Genomic DNA, 27,793 nt, shown 5'->3' on the forward strand with positions numbered 1-27,793 from the left:
CTTTGGTGATTCACACATGCCAACCAGAAGAAACTTCGTGCCACATCATTGTGTGCTTACACTACTCTGGATTTGCAGAATCATCTGAGTGAAGACCATATTGTCTATTAAAGCGGTGTGCTTCAAAATGCAGGTTCTCCCTTACAGACATAGCCCACTGGCAGCAGATTAACTTCGATCCCCCTGTTCTGCCTCTGTACTTTCATACATCACTGCACAATTGAGGTGCATTAGTTTCGACCTGAAAAGCAACAACTAAATGATGGATGGAGCAATTGTGATGTTACCCAGTGGTTTGTGAAATGGTTTACTTAAAGGCTCAAATTCTGCAATTGACCATTGCCATCTTGTTCTTTAAGAAGCAGCCATATTTGAACAAAACTGATTAGACAGAAGCATGCATCTTTGACGACAAAAATCTGCTAAAGGATCACCAGCACACTGATCCCGTATCTAGGTAATGACACCATACTGGGGAGAAATATGTGTTGACTTAGGCAGAATTCAGACATAAATGTTTCAGGTTACAGCAGACTTACTCATTTTAAATGGGGTGACTTCTTGCATTCCTGAATTGAGTTGTGGGTCCATTGCTTTGCACTTGCAGGAACAAGTTGTCATCTAGCCGGAGTCCAGACTGAGTCTGATCTCATGACTTTTACTGCAGTTCAAAATGCCCAGCACAACCATGACTGAGCATTAATGAATCACGTATATGTGAATATTGCCAAAGCATTTCTGGAAAGAAGTTGATGCTTTCTGAGACTGTTGTAGACAAAGATGTATCGGAGCTGGCTTTGAGTGCTTGTCAGTGGTCCTGTACTTAAAGTCACTTCTTTTTTTCTACAATCAATGGATTAAAATAGACTGAACACAACATTTTATAAAACTCCTTTTTAAAATTGTAATTCTTTTTCTGATACATTTTCATAAGAGACAACACTGGATTATAAAGGCAGGTACTCCTGATAAGGTGCATTGCAAATAGCAGTTAATATCCCATCATGTTTCCTGATAGGTTAAAAAAATTGAGAATTCAATATGGATCACAATAGAGACAGGCAAGTGCTTAAAAGAAAAGAGGCTTCACAAGGCATGATTAATATCCTAATAGTAGGGAAATCAGGGCTTCACATTGACCAGATTGCAAATAAATAAGGGTCACCTTCTCTAAATCAAACCCTTTATTTTGATGTTAATTTGTCTTATGTCTTAAATAAGACATTCTGAGGACACTTCTATAAAGCTATCTTAATTCAATGCATCTACTTGTTGGTCTGAAAGGATTACAGACCAGTTTAAACAGCAATATCAGCATTTTTAGAAAACTCCTTTTCAGCAGGGGCATCCATTAAACATCCAAAACATTTTACCGGGAATGAAAATGCAAAGATCAATGAAAGTGCAAAGAGGAGGAGGAGGAGGGGTTGGTTAGAGAACAGAAAGAGGACTGGCAGCAGGATTAACAGGAAGTTGTAAGCATATGTGTGAATTGGGCTCTTGTGTAACCCACAGCCACTGGCATGCGCTGCATTCAGAATGTAGCCTCAGCTGGAGTCAACCCACCGACCCACAGTGAAAATGCTGAGGACTTAGTTACAAAACTGGATACCAAGGAATCACAGGGGTCAGTAGTTAGAATAGATCATTAACATATTTTGACTGAAATCCAAAGACAAATGAGAGAATCTTTCTTAAACAGCACAAAAGTGCTTAATTGCAGGAAGTTCTGCAGCATGTTGTTTATCAAAAGGGCTTCTGTCTTCCAAAGCATGTCTATTCTGAGTTCCTCCTGGACATGATCTGGCTGGTGCATGTTGCACAGTTTTATTAAAAACACCATTTACAATAGCCCCTTCTTGTTACTACTGCACTAAAATATTTGTGAAATTTATCCCCTTTGCACCCCACTCAATTCATGCTTGCAAAAGCCTGGAAATAGCATATCTGGATCTGGAGGCTGTCCCTTGGTTAGATAAAAGTGGGCTTGTTAGTGTACAAATACACTGCTCATCATGATTGGGCAGATTTGAAAAAAAAAGAGGGACAGTGACTGGAAAGCAAAAGAAAACCAGTGCAGACTGGGGCATGGTGGGGTTTGTCTCCTCACAGCCACAGTGTGTATGTGTGTGTGTGTGTGTACACGTGCGTACATTAGCCAGTTTGTTGTTATCACCACTGACTCAAAAATGATGGGAAATTGTGGGACACACACACACAATTTAGAGTTCTTGGAACATGCCCCTCCAAACATTATGTAAAGATGTTGGAAGGGAGATAACAGACAAAGAGATAGGAAGGGATGCTGGGAGGGAACGGAGGATGAGCAAGAAATATGAAAGACAAGAACATTGTTCAAGGAAAGTGTCAACACAGAGACAGTGGTACATGAAATATTGGAAAAACAGAGGAAAGAGTTGGGATATTTAAAGAAAAATGTTAAACAAAGTGAAGCCAAAGAAGAAGATGACATGAAACAGATGGATGTAAGATGGAATGATGGAAGAAAACCTGGAGAAAACGTGAAAGGATGCAAATCAAGGTGGCTACACAATAGTGGGTAAGGAGGAACTGTTAAGGAGCATGTTTAAAAGAGAAGATGAGTGGATGAAAGCAGGCTATCCAAACAGAGTCAGATAAGAAGAAAAAGTGGTTTTAAAGTGGGATGATGGATGGAACATGAGGAAAGGCTGGAACGTGCATCTCCACGCTGTGCATGGGCCAACTTTTACAGCTCTGTACAAACGTTTACATTATTGTAATGAATTGCCAAGTGTTGAAGCTATACGTCCAGCTATAAGTCCAACATATTGTTGTAATTCAGAGGTGTGTGTGGGGCAGTTTCTCTGCAACTCATAACATCCATCTGCGTGGAGACATGCAAAACCATTGTTGTGTATCTTCAGAGAACCATGATTGCAGCCAAACTGAGAAACATTACAGAGCACTTGTTAAACTCGCAAGATTTTTGTCTTTATTTGGTACAAGACTGATTCTCGCTGCTGCCACAATCTTTGCTAACTGAGTGACAAAAGCAGAAACTAATTTTCTGAGCCAGTGGTTTCCAAAGATGCAGCAGAAAACACACAAAGTGGTCAAAAATTAATTCAAATTTTGTGTCATTGAAATCTTTGACATTACTTGCGGAGCTACTGTATGTGGAGCTTGGGGCTAAAGAAAGTGTGTGTCGTGTCCTCAGACACTTAAACCCCCATAGGCTGAGCTTCAAATCATATGAACCAGGATGCCCTAAATACTGTAAAATGCAATGTCACCTTTATGCTAGATGTTATATTTTCTCAACTTGTGAATGGCTTTTGACATTTCTGGGTTGCAGACTTTTGGATGCTCTTGCATGCCTTTGCTGAGATTATGAAAATTATTTAGGTGAGTGAGTGTCCTCTCTTTGATCACAAGCTCTCTAATCATGAGATATATATATATATATATATATATATATATATATATATATATATATACATATATATATATATATACACATACACACACACCATCCGCCACCTTGATTATATGTTTGGTTGAAGTTTCTGGCATTTAACAAGAGCAGCATTGAACCCAAAATAAAAACTGCGCTTGAGATTGAATATTTTGGGTGCCTCTATTAAGAGAAATGGGTTCCATCCAGAATACCCTTGTCATCCATGTGAAAGTGTCTTAACTGTTCTCATTAATAATCTCTGGATATCTGTGTTGCTGTGTCCTCTTTCCTCTGAGCTCTGCCTGGAAACCTCCTGGGGAGCCACAAGACTGAATTATAGCTTCACTCTGGGATCATTGAAATGATTACACAGTCACTCTAAAAAAAATCCAGGTGTGTCTATTTTCAAATTAGATTTGCCAAAATAAGCTTTTTGAGACCAAAATAAATAAATAAGAGGTTTGCAGGAGCAGAACGCCACATTTTTCTTCTGTTTTCTACAACTGTCCAGATGTTCTGAGCTTGGCTGTAAACCTGCATCACTCTAAAAGCTTATGAGGTTAAAGAGACAGACGTCCCTGCACTGGCCAAAGTTTGACTGAGAGTTTTACTCACCAGTACGCACAGTAAAATTCACCACAAAACTGACAAAATGAAATTATCTCACAGAAAGAGCTGGAATTGAAGTAAATTAACATAAAATAACTACCATAAACATTTCTCTGTAATTAGCCTCCGTGCTCCAGATGTTTTGAGGTCTATTGTCATCACTTGTGGTCGTGACCGTCACCAAGGTTCATTCCCGTTACTGAAATAAGAATAGAAGCCACAACCCAACCTAGTCATGCCAACATTAATGATGATGAAAAGTAGCAGACGGGCATTGTAGCGCATCCAGTGAAGTGGCACTGACTCTGATGGGTGCCAGAAACTGTCTTCACTTAAGTCTGTTTTCATGCATTTACACTGGAGATGTTCAGAAAGATGTGCAGGCAAGTTAAGCTGAACTTTTTGAATGAATGCTGCTCACACAAGCACATCAAAGACCTTCTAAAAAAATTCAATTAAAATGAGAGATTCTGTTGGTAATATAAGGTAATGTGTGCAGGGTTGTGTCTGTCTAAAGCACAAAGTAAGCAAGGCATGATAAAAACTGTGTGCTGTGGAAATAACTTTACAACATGAGAATGAAGAATAAGGCTCCTTGATAACTGTTTCTGGTATACCAGACTTATATCCAATGACGCGTGAACAGTTATGGAGCAAAATAATGACCTGCAGAAAAGAATATGAAGTAGTAAATCTTACTAGGATGCACATTTGCTCCCAGTCAATGCTCTGGGGGATTGGCTGCTACTATTCCACTTTGTCTCACTTGATGAATGCAATTTTACAAGAGAACTGGGTGGAAAATTCTAGAAAAGGTCAGAGCAAATACTGCAAACGTTTGCATTGTCATGCCAGAAAATTTTTGGAAAAAATTCAAGATAGAGCTGCACGCTTAAAAACAGTTTTATAAGTATTTGTGTTGAGATAACACATAATTAGATCCTTATAACAGGAAGCACAAAAAATTTCCGTAGTTGTTTATTTTTCCAGAACCATACTCAGAGGTGCAAAAGACAATGATTTGATTTTTACCCACATCACAATCAATCTGACACCAAGGAATGTTGCATTGTAGAAAATGTAGTCACCAGATTTAAAGTAAAAGATTTAAAGTAAAAATAAAAATGATGATTCTTTGGTTGTGTTTTTTTAGTTCCATTGCAACATAAATCAGATATATTTTTAAAAAAAAAATTTTTTTGAGTATGTATTTTAGTATATGAAGTCACAAACACTGTAAAAACTTTAATATAAGTTAACCACGGCACTTTGGGGCAGGCTTGGCTAGAATATATCAAACTTAGTGAGCAGATAAGATTTTTGGAATACGTTTCAAGCTGAAATCGTGCTGCATTCCCTTTATGTTAGATTTAGAACGCAAACACTATTTTTTCTGCTTTGTTGTTAAACTCCAATCAACAGTTATATAGAGCATAGTTTACGTCTACATCTATGTGTAATTCATAGCTTTAGGACCGATCTCAAATAAGAAGCACCCCAGAAGCTGAGTGGATCATCGAACAAAAACTGCCTACTATGAAGAGAGGTGTAAAGATTTGGCTGAAAAGGAAGCTCATACAGTATTTTCATCAAAGTCTGTCACAAACATTTCATTAAGAGTTTAGGAAATTTTGTCAGCTTGTGGAAGAAAACGGTTTAATACATTTCTTCTGATGTTCTGCAACAACTTTTAAGACAACGGAACAATCCCATTTCAAGTATCCCCAAGTAAAGCTTCACCATCTTGATGAGAAGAATCCATAGCTGACAGTCTAAACAGTGTCACTGCTGCACCTCAGGCGACAAATGGCCTATTATCTCAATCCCACACATGCACGTGTGTGCAGACACATGCACAAGTAAGACATCAGGATAAAATGAGTATTTAAAGCTTCTGTTTGTTATGTGAATGCATGAACACATGCTGATACACGTGCACACACAGACGGGGGGGGGGGCGTGTGCACTGGCCCAGATATGTGTATTCACACATGTGCACGTACTCTACAACACGCAAACACCACACCGTAATATTTTCTATTAAAAGTTCCTTCCATCCACGCCTTCAGGACAACCAGCCGAATGAGTGGTAGAGCAGGTTGAGTTAATTGAGCTGCCCTGAGATGTAATCCAATCCAAGAAGCACACACAACAAAACACAGTAGAGTTCAAGTAAAGAACTTTTAGAAATATTACGCATGACTGCAAATACATGTTTCATTTGTAATATCTACTAAAGCAGCAGCATGAAACTAAGAGAAATGCAATAATTTATTCATTTTACAACTTTTACAACTAAAGCAGAAGTATCTCAATGAGATACTGAGATCCAGTATCTCATCACCCGCATTGTTGTGGGTGCATTTTGATTTTATGTTAACCAAAAACAGCAGACCCCAGTAATTTGGAAGAGGCTGGATCTGCAACAAATCTGGGTAATCTGACTAATCTAAAACAAACTGAACAAAAGCACTATTAAACTACTTACTGCCAAAAATCAATGCAAACCAAAATGTATGCCAGCTAAACTTCAAGATCATGACAGCCTCAGTGTCACACTGTGCATTTTATGTGTATTAAAACAGATATTAGACTCAAACACTTCCAACACACAAATACTTCAGAGTTATCTCAAAATACAACATCCTCATGATGCTGTTTACTGTATCTTGCTAATTGTGTTAGCTAGATGTTGAAACAATCTAATATTGCTGCAATAATGAGCTAACAAATGGCTAACCAAAGATTTGGAAGGGGGGAATGGATGTGTAGAAATACTGATGGAGTGAGTGAGATCAGGACTGATGAAGACCACAGAACAATAGGGAGGAGACTGAACAAGAAAGAAGAGGAGACAAATAAAACCACAACAAATAGATGAAACCCATTTTGGTTGAACTAATGGACTGAGGAAAACCACAAAAAGAAAAAGAGACGGAGAAGGAAGGAACAGCTATTAAGGACTAAATCTGTATGAAATGGGTTTATAGCTGTACAGCGGTGTTAAAGTGAACAAATAAGTGTTTTACTCATATTAGCACTTATGTTGGTACATTAAGAATGCTCTATAGTGGCCCATTTCTATTCCATCATGTGTGTTTTTCTAAGTTCTTTGTAAGGTGGGCTTGTTTCTTTTTCTGTGTTTCTTACCAGGTTGGCCCCTCCAGTCCAGTAGAGGAAGAATCCATCTGGATCCACTTTCAGGGTCACCAGAGTCGGGGGACCACTGTTGGGCTCCTAGGTGACAACATAAATGGAAATGTTAGAGGGATGAACACACAGGATAACCATCTCACATCACACAGCTGTGAGAAAGGACCCAGACAGCTCAGGTTTTCTAAGCAGAAATAAGGGCAAATACAGCTCTTTAAGCATGTTTCAGTTACATCTTAATATTACAACTGGGGACATTTTTTCTGTTTGTGAGTTTACATGATCAGAAGTTTTACAAAAGCAGTGCTGTTCAGCTGAAATTTAACGAAGTGAATGAACATGATGCTCACTGCACAGAAAGCTGTGCATTAACAACTAAAGTCGGCTACAAGTCCCATGATCTGCCACCATTTTGCTCCATAAATATGTTTCCACATCTCTTCCATTTATTTGTAACAGTTACCTAAAAGGTGCTAAATTAAAAAAAAGAAGAAAAAAAAAAGGAAAAGAAAAACATGGTTAATCTGACCGGGTGAGTGGCTTATTTTCTTATCAGTAAACCAGGCTATGATTGTCTGCACAGTTATCTCATTATTATTATCTAAGTATACTAATCTCACATCTGTTTACTGTGATACTGAAGCATGCAGTTCATAGCAACAGCTGTCTTAAAGCACGTCACCATTATGCCAGAGCAGACAGACAGACAGGAAGATGGACAGAATGTTTGTGTCACATGTTGTGTAACAGCTGTTTTGATTGTGGAAACCACACACCTAAGCCAGCATGTAAATCTCATTCATGAGCAGCATAATAACAGCACAGGAGTCTGAATCAACATGTCATTAGCATCATCATGGAGAATGATCAGACACACACACACACACACACACACACAAAGAGCTTCTGGCTCGGTAATCACAGTTTTGCTGCAACAGATGAAAATGTTGTCCAGAGATCCTGACAGACAGTGATGATCCAGATTGTTACTAAAGTGACCGATGACTCACTGACACCAGTCATCATGAGCATCAGTATCAGCATCATCACCAGCATTACATAGAAGTAAAGCAAACCCACAGAAAACATCCCATAAAGCTTTTAACAAAGCTTTTAACAAAGCTTTGTGGAAATGAACGATAAAATGTCACAATAATATCAATGAACTGGATACTGGAAGCAAAAACAACCAAACATCACACCTAAATATCACACACTATAACAGGCCTAATAAACTCATTCATGCTTATAATGCTCATGCCTTAAATAAACATAATTCATGAACAGGAATAAAAGCAAACAGTTTTCACTCTTATGACAATTGAAATATGATCATTTGCATAACAAACACATTGAGTGAACGGTGTGTTCTATGACAGCTTCTCAAGATTCCTCAATGCATTATTTCCTACAAATTATCCATAACTATTGCTGTCTAAACTAAACATACCTTGAGTTTAGGCTCCAAGGTTGGCTAGAGGAGAGCGGGTTAGCAGGAGGGAAAGAAAGATGGAAGGAGAGGAAGACAGGAGAGGATTGAGAGCAAAAGGATGGTGAGCAAGTGGGTAGGAGGGAGGAGAAAAAGGTTGGAGAAAAAAGAAGAAACAAAATGTCAAAAGAGAGAAAAAAAATCTTAAATTATGTTTGACTCGAATAGAAATTAATACAAGCTGCAAAGAGAAGGTTTCAGATTTCAGAGACAAAACAATTTTTTAAACAACTATCTGTCAGTGGTTATAAATTTAGATTTACTTCACTGCTCTCTGTTAAGCAAACTAATGCGCGTGCATTGCATGAAGTAAGAAAGAACAACGGATGATTTTTAGACACACTACAAAGGCCTAACTGAGCACTAAATTTGGTCCTTACAAAAGGGGTTAAATCCTAAGCTTAGCTAAGGCAAGGCAATTTTATTTATAAGGCACATTTCCTACAGAAAAAAAGCAATTCAACATGCCTTACAGCAAACACAAATATAAACAACATTTAGCTGTTTTGATGTTTTTAAGCTTAGAGTTTGTTTCTTATGAGGTAACAGTGATGCAACTGCACATTACACCCCACTTTGCCTTCACACAAAACCCTGTGAAAGAGTAACTTGAGTGTAACTTCAACTACGAAGCCAACTCCGCTCTATAAATTACTGAACTTGTGACCTCGGTTTTACTCACTGATCCAACTGCAGAGCCATACAGCCCCAACTGCACGCTGTGATTACCATCTTAAGACTGTGACCTCATGTCAGATGCTCCGCTCAGCTGGTGATTGGAGGCCGCAAATGTTAGAGCTGCACGGTTCTTTGACTTGAAGCGAAGCCTGGGCTCCGTGTTTGTTTATCTTTTGCATGCTAAGCTGGAATTTCAAGACAACAAAACTGAACCAAATACAAATTTAGGAGTGTGTACAGTCCAAAACAATCAAATATCCAAATCAGCTCCAGAGACAGCTGTGTTTTGTATTAAATATTTAGCTATACAGCTAATCAAAATGCTTTTTTCTGGGCAAAAACAAATAAACGGGTCAATTACAGGACACATTTCATTTTAATCCAAAGTCAGTTCTCCCTTTAAAATCACAGACAGAATCAATCCACAATGAACAACGGATGAAAGCATAGTGACAGTTTTTCCACTGAATCAAAAAGTCTTGAAGCTCACAACTTGTACAACAATCACCAAACAAATCCAACCAAAAAAGTAAAGTGGCTATAAAGATACAGCTAGCAAGAGCACACAGCCAGCAGCTTCCACTACCTTTCACTGGTATTCACAAAAGAAAAAAGTAAAGCCATTAAGAGGAAATCCCTGCCATTTTCTGCAGATGAGCATAAGCCACGGAGGAGATGAAACTTCTCAGACAGTGCTTTAGCAAAATCGTTTCAGTTTTCATTCATGCCATACATAAAACCTGCTGAAAGTATGCAGCCTATCAAGTTTGGATTTTACTCAAACTTGTCCTGTAACCTGGTACAGCTTTGGTAAAAATCTTAAGCCATTCATAATGCCTTTAAATTAATTTTTATTTTAAACAGAAATGACCAACCCCCTCCACCCGCCGCCCCGCTTCATAAATAAGCAGGATAAAGTGTTTTTGGTGGATTATGTGAACAGCTGTGACAAAGTACCTATAAACAAAAAAGAGCTTCACTCGCTAACATAATGGCAAATTCTGATTTTTAAAACAGCACCTAAAATATGTTGTTTCTAGACACCCGTTGATAAAAAATTCTAAATAAAAAGCTTGAAAAATACCAGAACTTCATACACAAGGAAGATAAAAGTGGTTTATCCCACTGCTTTGTTACACCAATGGTGATATGACATCTCTACCCCTCACAATGATAATCAACCCTACCTGTTTGTATTTAGCTAGCAGTTAGAGCAAAGATGAGAAAACACACAGATATACCTACCAGAAGAATAAAACACAATTTACTGGGTCAACTTTTTCTTTTGAAACACTGTTAGTATTTGATATTATATGTGTCCTTAAAACATTTCCATTTATCGTCTTGTATCATCCTGTATTGTCTAAAATGTCTTTTCTCTTGCGAAGCACGCTGACACAAAGATATAAATGATAATTATGTAAGAACCCTGCAATAACAGCCTGAGTTTATACCAAACATTATGCCATGATATAAACGATGTTGCTACCCATGTTTGAGGTGGATGAGCCATCTGCTGTACTTCCAGGAGCTTCAAGTTAGAGGAATACCAGTTAAAAGGGTGGCCAATTATTTGCCCTTTTATTATCATTTTTTTCTTTTCTGATAATATATATCAAGTAACATCTGAGCATACAAGCTGATCAACATGCAGGCATATCTATGGGCTGTGCTCTGTTGTTGCTGAGGAAACTTAGATAAAGAAGTTTGAGACTCATGACACTTTCCCATATGCCATGCCATCTTTTTTTTTTTTTTTTTTTTTACTTTCACAAAGATATCTGAGGCCAGAGGTATAAAAATTGTCCAGTATCATCCCTAAAACTGTGCATATGCACACTAAGGAACATGGCTACGCATAATTGTGCCATGTTTGTTATCTAATCATACTTAAAATATACATCCACAAGTATGATTTCCACTTTCTGTTTTTTCACCTAAATATGCACAGCAATGGAAACCATGTTAAAGGAAAAGGAACTAGCTTTTACTGAGTGTGAAACACCTCAAGTAAAAAAGAGGAAATCTGTTTAGTAACCTCAGTTTTATAGTCAGGAACAGATGAAAAACTGGTGAATGAAAACAAAAAACTGATCAATTCTGTTATACCACAGAAAGAAGGATCCTTCATCTATTCATTTTCTGTGCCGCTTAGTCTAATTCAGGGTCATGGGGAAGCTGGAGCCTGTTCCAGCAATTAGCAGGCAAGAGGAAGGGTACACCCTGGACAGGTCGCCAGTCTGTTACAGGGCCAACACAAAGACAACCAACCAATCACGCTCACACTCACTCCTAAGGAGTGACCAATTTACTTACTACACATGTCTTTGAATGGTGAGAGGAAGCCGGAGTACCCAGAGTGAACCCACGCATACACATGGAAAACAAACAAACTCCACAAAAAAGGGCCACTGTCATCTTCCCCCCAGCGAATGTTCAAACTAACAACTTTCTTGCTGTGAAGCAGCGGTGCTAACCACTACACCACTGTGCTGCCCGAAAAGGATCATTACTCATCTGTTGCTCTATCAGCAGCAGATGAACACATACAGCCTTGTGTGGAGATGTTTAGGAGGAAGAAAGAGATGTACACTCCAAGCATGGTTTGCTGTCTTCTTTGGAAACCAATTGCAGTGAATGAGCCATTCAAATGCCAGAAACAATCAGGCTACAACTGCTTCGAAAACGTGCGTACACACGGTTCAAAGAATCTGTGAGGCGCACAGCCTCATCACACATCCTCCCTTTATAGAGTCCAATTTGTGTGGGATTTAAAGGCATACACACATGTTCTTATGAGCATGCACCATTTATGCATCGGTTCCCTGGAGAGCCTTTTTTTTTTACACAAAACAAACCATCCAACCAATTACCATATCCTCTTCTTTAGTATTCTATAGCAAATATGCATAAGCACCATGTTACATTTCCTTTTTTTTTGTTCTGTTTTGTTTTTCCAGCTGGACTTCGCTTTTCTTTAATTAGATATTGATTAACCTTTCATTTTTCTGTGATGCTATACAAACACATTAAAAGAAAAAACAAAATAATCAAATCAACTGAATATCAGCATATGCCTAAAGTTATTTCATACCAGTCACCCTCGACTACAAGTCACCACATTGTTGTGCAATAGTATTTTAATTAAAGTTCATTAGCAGTAGAAATGTTGCTAATAAGACAAAAACATGTCATCATTAGTATCAAGGGAGAGGTGGAGATTAATTTTTTCCACACTAATAAAGTGAACTTTTAAAACTTAAAACAGCAGTGATTTGTCATTTCTATCAGGGACGAAGCAAGACAGACACTTGAAATATTAAGTTCTATTCCCCTCTTGTATTTAAACCACAATGAATGTCATTCTCTTTGATCAAATGCATGGCCATGACAAATTTACATATGCCAATCAGTTGATTCATTAAAAAACAAAAAAAAATAAAAAAAATTTGTTTCCTTTTTGACTATCTTGACAATCCATTGATCATGTGTACACAGTGTTAATACACACTTTCCCATAAATAGGAAATTCCAATGGGACCAGACCCAAAAAACACACATTTACATACAGACAGTGGTTTGATCAATAGGCTTTGTTTTGGCAGGAAAATCATATCTGCCAAAGAACATTCAAGCAAGCACTGGTTGGAGAATAAAAACACACACATCCACATGCTCAGACACACACCATTGTGGTTAGATACATTTGCATGTCACGCCTGCTGAGTTTTACATAACTGTTAACTGCTTTCTGGTGATGCTTTTTACTGTGACATGCGTGCAAACCTTTTTGCAATGTTTCATCCAGTTACTCATGTTTGATAAATGGCTCTTAACAAGTTTACATTTCATCAGTTAAACCAAGTGAAATTGTTTCAAGCTACAAAATTGAGGGCAGCTGCTCTCCTTGTTTTAGATTGTAGCAAATTCTTCATAATTTGGTTTTGGACGGTTGTTTAGATCAATTACTGAGTGATTGAATTTGGCAAGTACACCAATTACTTGGTTACAATAATTTCGGTAATCTTGTAAATTATCCACTTTTTCTTGTTCAAAGTCAATGCTTGTTCAAAGTGCATGTAATATAATAACATTTCACCTTAGTTTCCAGGCAAAATTATCTGAACGAGTCAGAAACTTTACCAGAAAATCGGAAATGCATGGTCTTCTCACACACATACATCCATCCTGTTTATTGTAAACAAGCACCCCATGGGGTGTTGCTATGTGTGAGTGGGTGGAGGCTCTATAATTGAACCTCACCCACTCCCTAATTAACTGCCATATGTAGAAGTCTTCTGAAGTCTTGTTTTGCTTCCTTTCATTCTTTCTTTTCCTTTTTCCATGTCCATCTTTCTTCCCGCACTGCAGATCACTCACTTCTATTCCTTTCTTCTACCTTAATTGATTAAAAGTCACAGTTCCTTCTCCAGACCCCCTCCAGATGTACTGACCCTCTAATAAACATCTTCATAACTAATGTCTTCATTACCTGTCTATAATGCCACACACACACACACACACAGAGTGGAAAGACCACCCCCTGTGGCTGATGTCGTACATGGACCAACTAATGAGCACCTCTTGAAAAATCACAGCCTCCAAGGACATGCAAGTTAAAGCCAAAGAAATGGCTTTTCTGTTTCCCTTTTAACTGCATTTCCTCACCACAAAGTAACGTGTGTGTGTGTGTGTGTGTGTGTGTGTGGTTGTATAATGTGAGTCAGGAGAAAGCCATTAGAGGGAAACTGATAAAAGTGGCTGCTCCAAGTCCACCTTTGGTCAACCATACACTGTGTGTTTGTGTGTGTGTTGGAAACAGCCTACCGTAGCTGCGTGGGAAATAAGACCAGTGTGCACTTTGTATGTGTTTTTCAACTGCTGCTTTAGCAAATGGTAAAAGTTGATGATAGAAGGTAACCTTTGGACTCAAGTGAGAGGAGAGAGGGTGGAGAGGGGTGAGAAAGGTAAAAATAAGTTATAAAGAAAGAAACTAGCAGGAACATTAAAGTATAGATGGCATCGGATAGGTTTATCTGAACAGCACTGTAACTTTTTTACTCCTGATAATATCTCCAGTAGTGTATTCAAATTCTTGAGTCCTATTTTTTTGCCCTGTTGGCAGGTGCTGCACAATTTAATTTCTCCACAGGGTTCATTTAACTTTCATCTGATCAGGTCGTACATGTTTCAAACTAACCATTAACCCAGCCACTGGTAGATGCTCTGCAGAGTAAATAATACAGTGTGTGTGTAAAGTTTATTTTTTGAAATCCTAAGATAGGTTTTTCTGTTTCCACAAATGCCCACTTCCTCTCAGTGTTGGCTGCATTCAGAGCTGACTGCGCTGTGGATTTGCAAATTACCACAATTCAATGTTCAAAATCACCCATTACTGCTTTTTCACCAGCAAACACGGCACACCATTAAAACCCACCCAATTTCATATTAAAAACTGTAATGCCTACAAAAAAAAAATTCTGAAAAAGGCACAACAATTATAAAGTAATACCTTTGTTTTTCTTTCCTTTTTTTGGTGTATGCACAGCCTGAGGTCTCATTGATGCTCAATATTAAATATGCATACACAAACAAACCGTGCCTTCTGTCAGTCTTCTGGCAAACATTTTGTGTGTATTTATCTATGTTTTCAGAGAGCTTGTTGATGTATACCCAACAGAGCAAATGGAGCAGTGCCACTGGAAACTGTGGGGGCAGTGTTGTGCAGTATGGCTATTTGACCCGTGAAAGGAACAAAGAAGAAGCCACAATGCATTTAATGATTTTAAGTCCAACACTACTACTCTACTGTGTTTGTGTCTCTTTCTCATAACATCATCAAGTATCATCATGATCTCATTCACCATTACCATGTTTGCTAATAACTAAACTTGACGTCAGACACGAAGACGAAGTGATCTCTTAACTCTACACTGCCATGTTTAGCCTGGACTCTGGTTAGCACTAGTTGACCAGAGTCTTTGGATCTAAGAGCTCTGCTAGGTTTATATTCTCTGAACATATCACAGATGTATTCTGGGCATAAACCATTCTGGGATTTGTAAATGATCCAAAGGGTTTTAAAATCTATTCTGTGACTGACTGGAAGCCAGTGTAAAGATTTCAAAACTGGTGTGATGTGTTCAGATCTCTTAGTCCTGGTTAAAACTCTAGCAGCAGCGTTTTGGATGAGCTGCGGATGTTTAATGCTTTTTTTAGGAAGTCCTGTTAAAAGACCTTTACAGTAATCCAGCCTACTGGAGATGAATGCATGGATGAGTTTCTCTTGGTCTTTATGGGAGACTAAACTTTTAATTCTGTTGATGTTTCTGAGCTGGTAAAAAGCTGTCTTAGTGATAGCTTTGATGTGGCTGCTGAAAGTCAGGTCTGAGTCTATCAACACTCCAAGTTTACAAACTTAGTCTGTGATTTTAAGAGCCCGAGTCTCCAAGTGTTTGCCAACGCTGACCCTCTTCTCTTTGCTACTAACAGAATAATCTCAGTTTTATCTTCATTTAATTGTAGAAAATTCTCCCTCATCCAGGTGTTTATTTGCTCCAGATACTAACTCCCAAAAGTAAATCTTTTGGGCTGCAGTCATTTGATGACAAAGACACCTGCATAAATGTGATAATTAATGTTCAAGTTCTGTCATTTTTTTTCATCCAAAGGGAGCATATACAAGTTGAAAAGAAGAGGTCCAAGGACTGATCCCTGGGGGACTCCAAAAGTCATGGCCACTTGCTCAGATTCTTAGCTGCCGATCGTAACAAAATAACTCCGGCTTTCTAAATAGGACCCGAACTATTTAAGGACCGCTCCAGAAGCTCCAACCTAGTTTTACAACCTGTGAAACAGGATTCTGTGATCTACAGTATCAAACACAGCACTGAGATCCAGCAGAACCAGGACTGATACTTGACCAGAATCAGTATTCAACCTAATGTCATTTAACACTTTGACCAGAGTTGCTTCAGCACCGGGAAGAGGTCGGAGGTCTGGCTGGAATTTATTAAGATATCGGTTTTCATTTAAAGTCATTAAGCTGGTGAAACACAAGCAAACACACTCAAGGTGTCATAAGAAAGCAGAAACTCTGATGATTACAAATGTCCGTCTAATCACTGAGAAATAAACTATGTGAGCCAAAGTCCCGATGTTCAGCTTAGTTACATGTACATATTTTAACCTACCTAGCAAATTTAGTACTTTAATCACAATATAAACAATTTTTATGGTATTTTAAGCTTTGCCGCCCCACTATAATGTAATAACGCATTGGGTATAAATAACCAAGACACCATATTATGCAAAATAAAAGCATTCTCAGACTCTAGTTTGCACCTATGAAAAAGGAGGGAAAACATTTGCTTTTGTAAAAACAAGCAGTCAGAGCTGAAAGCAAGATCATTTACAGATCTACGCACTGATAAATTATAGCCCTTATAGGACATTGATAAAAAGCAGCTTAGTGAACAGTGACAAGCAAGACTGCTACTAATTCTACTAAAAACACTGTAATGTATTAGAGACTTTCATTTTCAGATAGTAAATTACCAAAAATGTAGACAGTTTACTTTGATACCTGATACAAGAGAGGAAAATCTGCAAAGACATGAGGAAGAAAAAGTTGACAAAAAGAAAACAGATTGAAAAGTCAGTGAGCGAGCAAAACAAAAAAGGCAGACAGCAGATAAATGAGCAGAAAGAGGATGAGAGGGGGAAAGAGATGACAAAACAATGAATGGTGAAGAGATTAAATATAAGATAAAGAGAGACAGAAAGGCTGGGAGTGAATGAGGGTCAGATTATTAACAGAGTCAAAGATTAGGGGAGAGGGAGAACTCCAGATGTCAGTGCCACACTTCACATGTGGCTGTAGTTGACCTTCCACCCCTCTCCATCTCGCTCCCTCTATCCATCCAGAGGTTATTTCTCACCACTCTGTCAGGATGTCAGAAGTGTTTCTCAACATGGCGTCAGACATTCACACCATCCTGCACTACTTCCTTCTTTCCTTCTCTTCTTTCTTCACCCTAATCTCCCAGACGTCTGACAGTTTGTGACTTGTTGCTTCCTTGTATTTATCTACTAGAATGAAAAGCAAGGTATGTATAATCACTTACAGTATGTTCTCATGAAATGTACGTTTTTACATAAAAATTTTGTATAAGCATTAAATGCTGACTTTGAATGGGATATTTTTAAACTGCATTTCAACAAGATCTCAAATAATTAGACTATCTTTCTTTGGCAGACTTTTTTGTCCTTTACTTTATAAAAATTGCTGCTAATAACTTTTTTAATGCATATTATAAAAAGACTGGGAAAGCCAAGCAGATAGGCAAATCAGAAGATAGATAACAGAGTTTAAGAAGCCACAACATACAGGGCAAAAGCCTATTGGAAGAAAAATTATGAGGGCATTTTTATTAAGAGAAGATGCTTTGATCAAAAGAGAAAGAAATTGCGTTAAAAAAAGGGTAACGAATATTGTCCTATTTTTTTGCCTGAAGTTGGATACCAATTTCATCTAGTCTGTAGCCCCTTTTACAGTAGTCACAAATATCCATTTACACACACTAGCATTTGGCTTTTAAATGCAAAAGATAGAGTATTTCATTTGCACTCAGAGCAGGATTAGATGACTCTGCAGTAGTGGCAGGTATTTATCAGCTCTGGCTCCGATCAGCACTGATAAGAACGCAGCACCTGAGTGTGTATACTAATTTACAGTGATGGGATGCCCTTGGGGCTACTAGATCATTTCTCTAAAGATAAAGTGAGCTGTGACCAAACATTTACCAGTGCCTTACATATAAGCCCTGACAATGACAGCAACAACTTATGAACAAGTTGAGATGAAACTACTTAATTTCACCTGTCTGCAAGACAGCTGTCATCTCAGGCTCAGCTGTGAGAATGTGTGTGGGATGACTTTCTCAGTTTAGTCAACAATAATAAACTAACCTTATTATCTCAGACAGTTGTGTTCCTTTCCTACAGTCAAATCCCGCTAATATCTTGTCGGAGGCAGTGGTTCAGTGCTCCAGTTCCGTGTATACTGTCGCTGTCATCATATCGTGGGTAAACACACTACCACTCATAATAGTAAAAGACTTAAATCAGTTTTAGTTGATATACACACATTTAAAACCATAAAATAATCTTGCCCTTGTAATTCCCCCCCTAAAAGGTGACCCTGGTATTTTAAATAATCAAAAACCAATCTCTAAACTCCCAGTTCTGGCAAAGGTGCTTAAATCCCAGATCAATAAACAGGTAAAACACTTTCTAGCCTCCAACTCTATTCTGTCACCATTTCAGTCAGGTTTTTGCAAAAATCCCAGTACTGTTACTGCTGCTATGAAGGTTTTAAATGATATAACTGAAGCTCTTGACAATAGCAGTGCTGTTTGTCCCTTTTTATTGACTTGTCAAAGGCGTTTGATACTGTCGATCATATTACTTTAATTAAATGTCTTGAAGCTATTGGTTTTTCTCAGCAAGCAGTTGGATGGTTTGCAAATTATCTCACAAACAGAACCCAGGCTGTTCAGATTGAAGGTTCCTCCTCTGAAGTATTACAAGTGAAAAAGGGAGTCCACCAAGGTTTGGTGTTGGTCCCATTGTTATTCACTATTTCCATAAATAATCTTGGACAGAAAATTACAAATTCAACTTTTCGTTTCTATGCTGATGACACTGTCATATACTGCACAGCATCCACAAGGACAAGAACAACTTTGTCATCTTCAACTTGTTTTAAATGTAGACCAAACAAAATGTATGTTTTTTACCACTTCAAAAACTGCAAGATCAGCACTGTTTAAGAAAATTTTAAAAGAAATGGTCAACATGCGTTGGTATCTACTTTTAAATATTTAGGATTTTTAATTGATGACCACATGTATTTTAGGGAGCAAATTTAGTATGTTGTAAAAGAAATTAAACTTTTATTTTACTATAGAAATAACTCTTGCTTTTCATGTGAAGCAGAAATTGGTGGAAGCAACCTTTTTGCCTGTTATTGACAATGGAGATGTGTTGTATATGAATGATTCTGCTCATTATCTCCACATGCTAGATAGTGTGTACCATAAGCCACTGAGACTCATTTCTTACTGCGGTCCCCTTACTCACCATTGTATATTCTTTTCTAAGGTTAACTGGTCATATTTCTGTGCTTAACGCCTCAGTCATTGGTATGTGTTCATTTACAAAACCCATCTGGGTATCAGTCTGTCCTATTTGTCTTGTCATTTTGCAACAAAACAATGAAGTCTCAATCTTTAGTCACTGGATGCTCTGCAAATAGTTGTCCCTAAAGTACGAACTGAACTGGGCAAGAAAGCATTGAGGTTTTCAGCCCCTAATACTTGGAATAAATTACAATCTGAAACTCAATTTAAGCCGTTGTTACACTGAATGAGTTTAAAGTTCTGGTGGAATCATTGTAGTCTACCTTGTCTGTGTGCACGTGTTTTATTTAAGCAAATTTCAAAGTTGTAAACTATGCTGCTGCCCTTTTGGCCATTCTCCCTTGAAAAAGAGACCTTTGATCTTAAAGGGACTAACCTGGTTAAATAAAGGCTAAATAAAAATAAATCTTGTTAAAAAATGTTTTTATATATATATAAACTGTACAAGCCCTGATGTTAAGTCTAACTAGTCTGTTTCTGTTGCTTGCCTTACTTTCACATCAAACAAAAAACCTGCCAACCAACTGGCCTGTAGTGAGACAAAGTCCAACTGACATTTAATCTAATATCAAACTATTCAATAGTAGACTTTATTTATGAACTCCAACTGGCATGTACACTTAGCCAGGTGGACAAGCTAATTTTCCTTATGTCATTAAACAAATGAGGCAGAATCATGTGCATCTGATGTAATGTAGATAAAACAAAATTGATATTAGCTTTAAGTTATACAAGTTGTCCTGCATCCAGAGATTGTTGTAATTGCTTTTCACATATTTTTCATTCTGGTAAGGGTTAAAGTTATAATCACTTTAACAATGTGTTATACAGAAACAGAGCTCAGTTGGCATCAGTGCTAACAATCTTGTGGTTTCTGATGAAGCTGTGCAGACACTGCATACCACACACAAACGCAGTAAAAACACTTGGGGTATTTTATAAAGACCTAATTTTATGATAGGGTCAATGATGTCAATGCCTCATTTTTCTGTCTCTGGTAGGGGTTTGTCTCTCAACAGTCTCCTCTCTTTCAAACTGATTCTATGCGTAGTCAGATCATGGGAGCTATGTGTACAGTACAAAGACCTGCAGCCTCTTGTTGCCTTGTTGATGGCATTAAGTTATTGTTTACTTGTAAAACACCATATTATTTTGGCATCTTGTACCATCTGAGCATCAGAATAGTCCAAAATTATTCTCAATATTGTAGAGCTGAAAAAAAGCATGAGAGGGGATATTAAGAAAGTTAATATGAGTATTTCCCAAAACATACAACTACTGCTTTAACAATTTACCATCTGCACTGCAGCTGAACAGACCTCAAAGTAATTTTGGATTAAACCCACTTACAAGTGAACTGAAAATGATCCAAACCACACATTTGGCTGAATCTGCACATCTCTGGTGCAAACTTTCTTGTAAGGTTGCACTTGCAAAAGCACAGCAAATGTATGTCCAACAAATTGGGGTAAAGTCAGCAAAAGCAAAACCAGAATGTAAGTGACAAGATAAGTGTTTGTTGTCAGTTTGGTTTGACAACACAGCTGTGCACCAAGGACAAAAGCACCATTGTGTCACACTTGCCCTTGTATGTGGCTAACACTATAGTTTTTAACTCCTGTAAGTCCGTCTTTAAAATCTGATCTCAAACTGTTAGAGGAAGCAACCCTTAAAATGCAAAATGTTGTGCTTCACTATGATTATCTCAGCTTATATAGATTTAAAAGGAACATCTAATTTCAAAAGTGGGATGTCAGATTCCCAAAGCTCACCTTGATTTCATGTGACTTTTTTAGCAAGGCCCTGTTTAGAAAAAAAAATCAAGTGATTAAACAAATCAAGTCCACAAATCTGGAAAACAAATTCACTTGTTCCATCTGGATCTGACCAAAGCAAAATGTGAGGAATGTTTGTCCCATAGGATTAGATCTCCTTTTGCTTTTGGAGATATATATATATAAAAAAAAAGTTCATACAGGTTTAATCAGAATTTTGTGAAACCATAAGCACTGCAAAAGAGGTAAATATTAACATTAGATGTTAAGACTGTTTTTGTGTATCTTTACGTATCAAGACACCAGCATTGAGTGCCAAGCTGCTCTGTAGGCAAACCGTCTGCCTCTGCTTCTTTTAATTCCTTGTTTAGGGGGAATTTTAACTGAATTCCAGTTGGAATTTTTCTAAATTGAATTGTGGCTTAGCTGCACAGGGCGGAGCAGGAGCACCGGCAGCAGAGACACAGGACAGAGGGAGGGAGATTGAAGGAAAATGGTTTGGCTCTGGAGCCTCACAACAAGCTCAAACAGGAAGTCATTCAACGCAAAACGCACACCCAGAACAAAAGTACCCCCCCCCCTCCAACGCACATGCACATGTGTATACAAGCCAAAACACAGAAGAAAGAGTCAATTTGGAATGCATTCCTGGTCCTCCTCCCCCGTGCATGAGTCAGTCGCAATGTGTGTGTTACTTCATGTGTCTATAGTAAATTGCCCAAAGGCAATTGAGAAAAAGGAGTTGTTTTGTGAGAACAAAAGGGTATAAAAAGTTAAACAAAGAAAAAAAAAGTTATAGGGAGACTACACAGGAGCAGCTGAATGACTGACATTGGATTCAAATAGAGGTGAATGAATGAGAAAAAAAGATGAATGGATGATGTGAGATGAACCTGAGAGTAGAAGATGAAGAAATGAAGAGGGAGGAAATAGTGATGGAGAACAGGGGAAAAAAGAGGGGATGAGGTCAAAAGTGGGATTTTCATGTAAACAAACTGCACTGCCCTCAGGCAGCTTGTGTGTTTGTCCTCATTCTTATCGCACTACATTAAGTCTTTAAAGAAACCATCGTTTTTGTGACAAAGGTTAATTTTTTAACTATTAGAACACATTTTTAATGGACAAATCCTAAGCATCTCTGAAAATATGGTTTAGCGATAACAGATCTGTGATCGGATTGTGTGTATCTGAAAAAAATCTATATTAAGAAATGCATAATTTAAAGAAAGAAAACAAGAAAAAAAAACACCTTCTCTTACTGGTGGTTATTATTACATTTACTGCCCAATTTGGGATAAATTTAGCTACATGCACCAAAGTGCCCGACTGAGTTGTGCCCAGTTACTTTCAATGGTTCCAAAATCTCTAAACCAGGAAAACTGGATTTTCTTACAGACAGCGTGTTTTAATTCATTTTCCAGGTTTGTCCAGGTTTTTCTTGGAAGAAAATTATTGCACATGGTATTGCAAGAAGAATTTCTGGTTACACAAAATAAACTAGTTTCAATGTAGCCGTTTGTCTCTTAGCTGAAAGTCATCTTGGTTCATATATCTAATATAAGCAATCAAAACTGAGGAGGTACAGAAGCAATGTTTTTATCAAATACAAAAAAAACTGAATTAATGCTGGAAAACTGCCTTAAACTGGAAATGTACTCATTTCCCTAACTTTTGCAGTGTTTGCTCATCTAATAAATCTTAGAAAACTAACAAAACACACTTAGATATTTCAAATTATTTAATCTCATCTAAGCCATTAGTTTGAAATGATGAATCCTCACATTACAAAGCTGGCATCAAATTTTACTTTCACTTTGATATATAGCAAATGAACAGTTTCAGCTCCACTATGGGGTTTAAATTCTGCAAAGTAAAATACAAGTTTTACTGGTCATTAATTTGTTTTTAGGATAATTTAGGACTACATTAATGTTAAAACCAAGCAAACTTTCCATTTCATACACACATCATTTAAATTACAGTACACCAGGAAGTGAGGTTTCTTCAATGAGTTCCTGAAACCCAAAAAGAACCACGATAGTCAAGAGTTTAGGAAATAGGTCATCATGATTATGAGTGATAATTCTCATACATGTACTCCAAGTCATCTCATCAGATTTTCATCTGGCTGCGTGGATACGAAGTCAGTCGCTTCATTTTCCTGTTTTCATTGAGATTTTAATTACGAAACTTACAACAGGAAGTGTTCTTTTTTGTGTGTGTACATCACTTTATTTCATTGTTTCTGTTTTTCATTGCAGTTTTTCAGACGTCCACTTTGAGTCAGTTCCAAAACCAAGTCAAAATAACGTTTTCTGTTCTGGTCCTGGTATTTGGCTTGAATGTTTAACATAATTGGGTGTGGCAGTAAAAAAGTTGTGGCTACAATCCACTGGATGTGCATAATGTTCCTTGGGCTTTTAGCCAGAGCTAAAGCTTGCAGGTCTCTCAACCTCATCTCCTGAGACTAATGTAGCAATTTTATATTTCTTAAAACCACAATTGTGTATCCTAAATTCATTCCTGGGCAAGAGAGTCCCGTTTCTCTGAAATAACCTGACACGGTGACAGTTTGCAAGGAGCAACCGGGTAACATAAATGCTGTATTTATCATTGAACCATGCTTTTTTTTCTTTTTTTTTTGGCTCCAAACCTAACCAAATATCTCATTTCCTAAACCTCACCAAGTGACTCTGGTGTGCATACACTTGCAAAGAAAACTTAAAAGACGTCAGAGTCGGTACTCAACACAAAATGAAATAGTGAAATCCAAGTTAAAACAAAAGGACAAAATTGTTTTCCTGCAGGACTTGAACTCCCTCAATTGAAAGCAGGGTGCTTCAAAATTACCTCTAATCCCTCCCACCCCCTAATGAGCTCTTGTTTGTGGCTTGATAAAGCTGCTGTTGTGCAGGCGACCCATGGGTTTCTCATGTGTGTTGAGGGGAAAGAGGAAAAAGAAGAGAAGATAAAATCATTATAAAAGGAATGTAGATACGGTCCATAATTGTGGTTTCCTGAAAACATAACATAACAGTGGAATCTTTGCAATCGGGATGCACCACTACTGTACACAACTCTAACAAAGTAATAGCTTAATGTAAAATTTGAGACTTCAAAAAGTACACACAACAATATGAAGGCTACACGGTGCTCCATACATTTTTTTTTAAAGCAGTTAAATTTATTGGTCACACATGTTTCTAAAGAAACACTTAATTCATGATTCAGTCAAACAATTTAATTACTTCTTTATTTCTCTTCCTCATTTGCAGAGATTTATTGTCATGTGACATAACATGGAGGCATATTTCAATAGAGTAGCAACTTGGAGAGGCACAAGCATTAAATGCATGAGAAGAAAAATGGGTACCGATGCATGAAATCCCAGTGGTGATGTGACACCAAAACTATTGGTGATTTAAAAAATGAAAAAAAAAAAAAAAAGACGTCATCATCTGCAGCCCTATGGCGACATCACTCTTTTATGTTGAGGGTTTTTGGTTTTTTTTCTGTTAATGCCATCTGCTATTTACAAAACAACTTAAGCTCTAAACATATGGACTCTATGTTATGTTTTTAAGCTGTTGGAAAGGCAGAAGTCAAAAAGGACAAACATCTGCTTTGTGGTGAAGTGAAACTAAGTGTTAAAAAATTATATTTCTTCTTATTAGTCTACTTTGTCCATCACCATTAACCTACACATTGTTAATTTTTGGTGGACTGCACATCTGTCCATCTGAGTTGTAAAAAAAGATGCCTGCATGACCTTAGAGCAAGGCAAGCTAATACCTCTATAAAAGGTATAAAACTATACATTGATAGATTTTTGTTTACAGAGCACTTTGTCTAGGAAGATTACAGGAAAAACTATCAGCAACAGCTACAGCAAATTAACTTTTGGTTTTAGTCTACAACAGTTTTCTTGAAACTGCAAGATGTAACTTTGGCCAGTACAGCGTCTTCCTTTACTTATTTAATGATGCAATATGTATGATTACCCAGAAAAGCATATCATCTACCAAGTGAAGCTAATCAGATTCTCCTACAGGTAATGTGTATTATCTGAAGAAATACACTGAATAATCTCTTGAACTACCATTTCACGTATAGAAACGATCCTGGTTTTTGTGCATGATCACACTTCATACTCATTAAACCTCCTGAATTATCAGCAAGCTGACCACATCACTCAAGGTGATAAGGGAGAAAACGGGTCGATGAATGAATTTTTAACAAATAATCTGACATCCGCACAACTCCCCAGCGCAAACAAGTTCATCTTCATCTCCAAATGATTTCCATTTGTTGACTCTTGAGGGACATAGCAGATAGTGGGAAAGAGGGGCTGAAAGATAGACAGGGAGAAAGCATGTATATGTTTTTGAGTGTTCACACACTTAATCAGCAGCATAACCATTTCCTGGGAATTCCCTTTGAGAGACAAACAGGGAGAGTTAGTGTGCGAGGGAGAGGAGAAAAAGGAAATCAAAAGGATATGGCCTTCACTGTTTGCGTGACAAGACCCGTCTTTGAAAGATAATCTTACAAACAAATAATATTTTTGCTATAATGGGTTGTGTTTGGTTGCCTATATGTTGCTCTACTTTACAACACCTGAGTGTACACCGCACCTGACCTTGAATCTGCAATTCACACCTCTGATAACAGGTTAACTGGAAGTACACACCTCTCCCCACACTCACACATAAACACTTTGCATGCAGTTGTTTAGTAAATCCAGCACGAGCCTGCAGATTGAGCCCTTCAGTCATGCACTCAGTTAATCATTGATGCCTGCTCAGACACATGGACACAAACCTACTCTCTGCACATAGTCCAATAAAACTCCAACTCACTAAATTCAATGACAGGGTTGCCAGTCATGCTTTTAAAAACGCGGAAGGTAAAAACGGAAAAGCAAAAACTTTTAGCTGGAATCATCTGCAGGTGATTTTCACCTTTTTTGCATAGTACAGTGAAATCCCACATCTATAAAAACACACACCGCTTCTGAAACAGGTGCCTCTTGCTCTATAATCTTCTGAGAGAAAAGAGGGGAATGTGCGTAAAGAGAGAAAAGAGCAGAAAGAAAGGTGGATGAGGGCGTCTGAATTGAACCGGAGCCCGAGAAAAACCGGCTTGACAAGAATTTAGCACAACACACACATTTTATACTGCTGGCGACAACAGAGGGGCTTTTTTTTTTTAACAAGACTATCTGATTAACACCCACTTGCAGTACAGGGGTTTCTGTGTTCAGCGCAGGACTACGAGGTCACGCACACCTGCACGCAAAACATGTCTGTATCCCACATCCCCCCCCCCCCCCCCCCCCCCCACCACCACCACCACCACACACACACACACACACACACCTCACAACAGAGGGCCTACTGTCAAAAGTGGTCTCTCACACCAGAATTGCGCCTTGATCAAAACTTTGACTTTTTTTTTTTTTCCTTGAAGGCTTTTGCAATGACTACAGCAAAATGTGCTGTTTGTAGTGAAAACAACTTTTCTAAGATGTCATTCTCACCTCGTCCCATTTGATGAATTTCCCTCCCTTCTTCAGCACTTCATGGACGGACACGGGTTTGAGCTGCAGCGCGTGGACTCCCGGCTTGGCCCCGGCCATGACGAGGGGCTCTCTACCCGGTTGCCAACGCCTAAACCCCGGCGACAACGAGCTGCACTCCTCGGAAGTAACAACGCGCTTTTCCTTCCTCCACCTTCTCCCCAGTGCTTCTTGTGCTTGTGTCCCGAAAGAATTGATTGAGGCCAAGCTGAAGGGGTGTTTTTCACGCACTGACCCTAAAAGTTGACGAACCTCACCGAGAGTTTGAGGAACATGAGGAGTAAAATCCAGGCAGAGAAAGACAGGACCTGGCTGCTTCAGCGCGCACCGCTGCTTGTCTTGTCTTGCTCGCGTCCACGCAGCGCGGTGACGCGCCCGCGATTCCCTTTTTAAAATTATTATTATAGGCTTTGATTCATATATTTGTTTATCTACTCAGGATCTTTTAATCGCGCACTTGAGCCTGTAAAGTGATCCTTTCCTTCCTTCCTTCCATCTGGTTGCCCCCTCTGCTCTCCTCTCGCTCCTCTACCAACTTTCTTTGCTTCCTCACTCTCTTGTCGCCTCTGAGGCGTTTCTTCTTTTCTCCTCCTCCTCTCCTCCCAGCATGTTTTCTGTAAGGAAAAGGAGATTTTGAGAGGGGATAGTAAAAAAAAAAAAAAAAAAAGAAGGACGGCGTCAGATAGCGCTGAATGATAACAGACATGAGAAGCAGGGTTAGGCAGAGTTTTAAGTGAAACTGGTTTGTTTTTATGCAGTTTCCTTGTTTGTATCCCTTTTCTCTTAACTACATGCATATATTAACCTTTCTCTTGTGCTAGGGTCGGCACTGACCCGTTTTTAGCACCAAAAAAGAGCCACATAAATGTG

At 38.3% G+C, this 27,793-nt stretch overlaps 1 protein-coding gene across 2 annotated transcripts in view; it reads right to left on the reverse strand.

The window, feature by feature from the left end:
* The window catches only part of plcb3 (phospholipase C, beta 3 (phosphatidylinositol-specific)), a 60,987-nt gene extending 33,194 nt beyond the window's left edge, over window positions 1–27,793 (reverse strand). The window contains exons 1-2 of one of the 2 annotated variants that reach the window (XM_041985402.1): window positions 26,885–27,790; window positions 7,199–7,285 (exon numbers count right to left, since the gene is read on the reverse strand). In XM_041985402.1, coding sequence (XP_041841336.1) covers window positions 7,199–7,285; window positions 26,885–26,983 — 186 coding nt within the window. In that variant the 5' untranslated portion in view covers window positions 26,984–27,790. Of the gene's footprint in view, window positions 1–7,198; window positions 7,286–26,884 lie in introns of both variants that reach the window. The other variant, XM_041985403.1, reaches the window with a different exon arrangement.

This window comes from Melanotaenia boesemani, chromosome 5 (assembly GCF_017639745.1).
Source record: "Melanotaenia boesemani isolate fMelBoe1 chromosome 5, fMelBoe1.pri, whole genome shotgun sequence".
NCBI classification, from domain to species: domain Eukaryota; kingdom Metazoa; phylum Chordata; class Actinopteri; order Atheriniformes; family Melanotaeniidae; genus Melanotaenia; species Melanotaenia boesemani.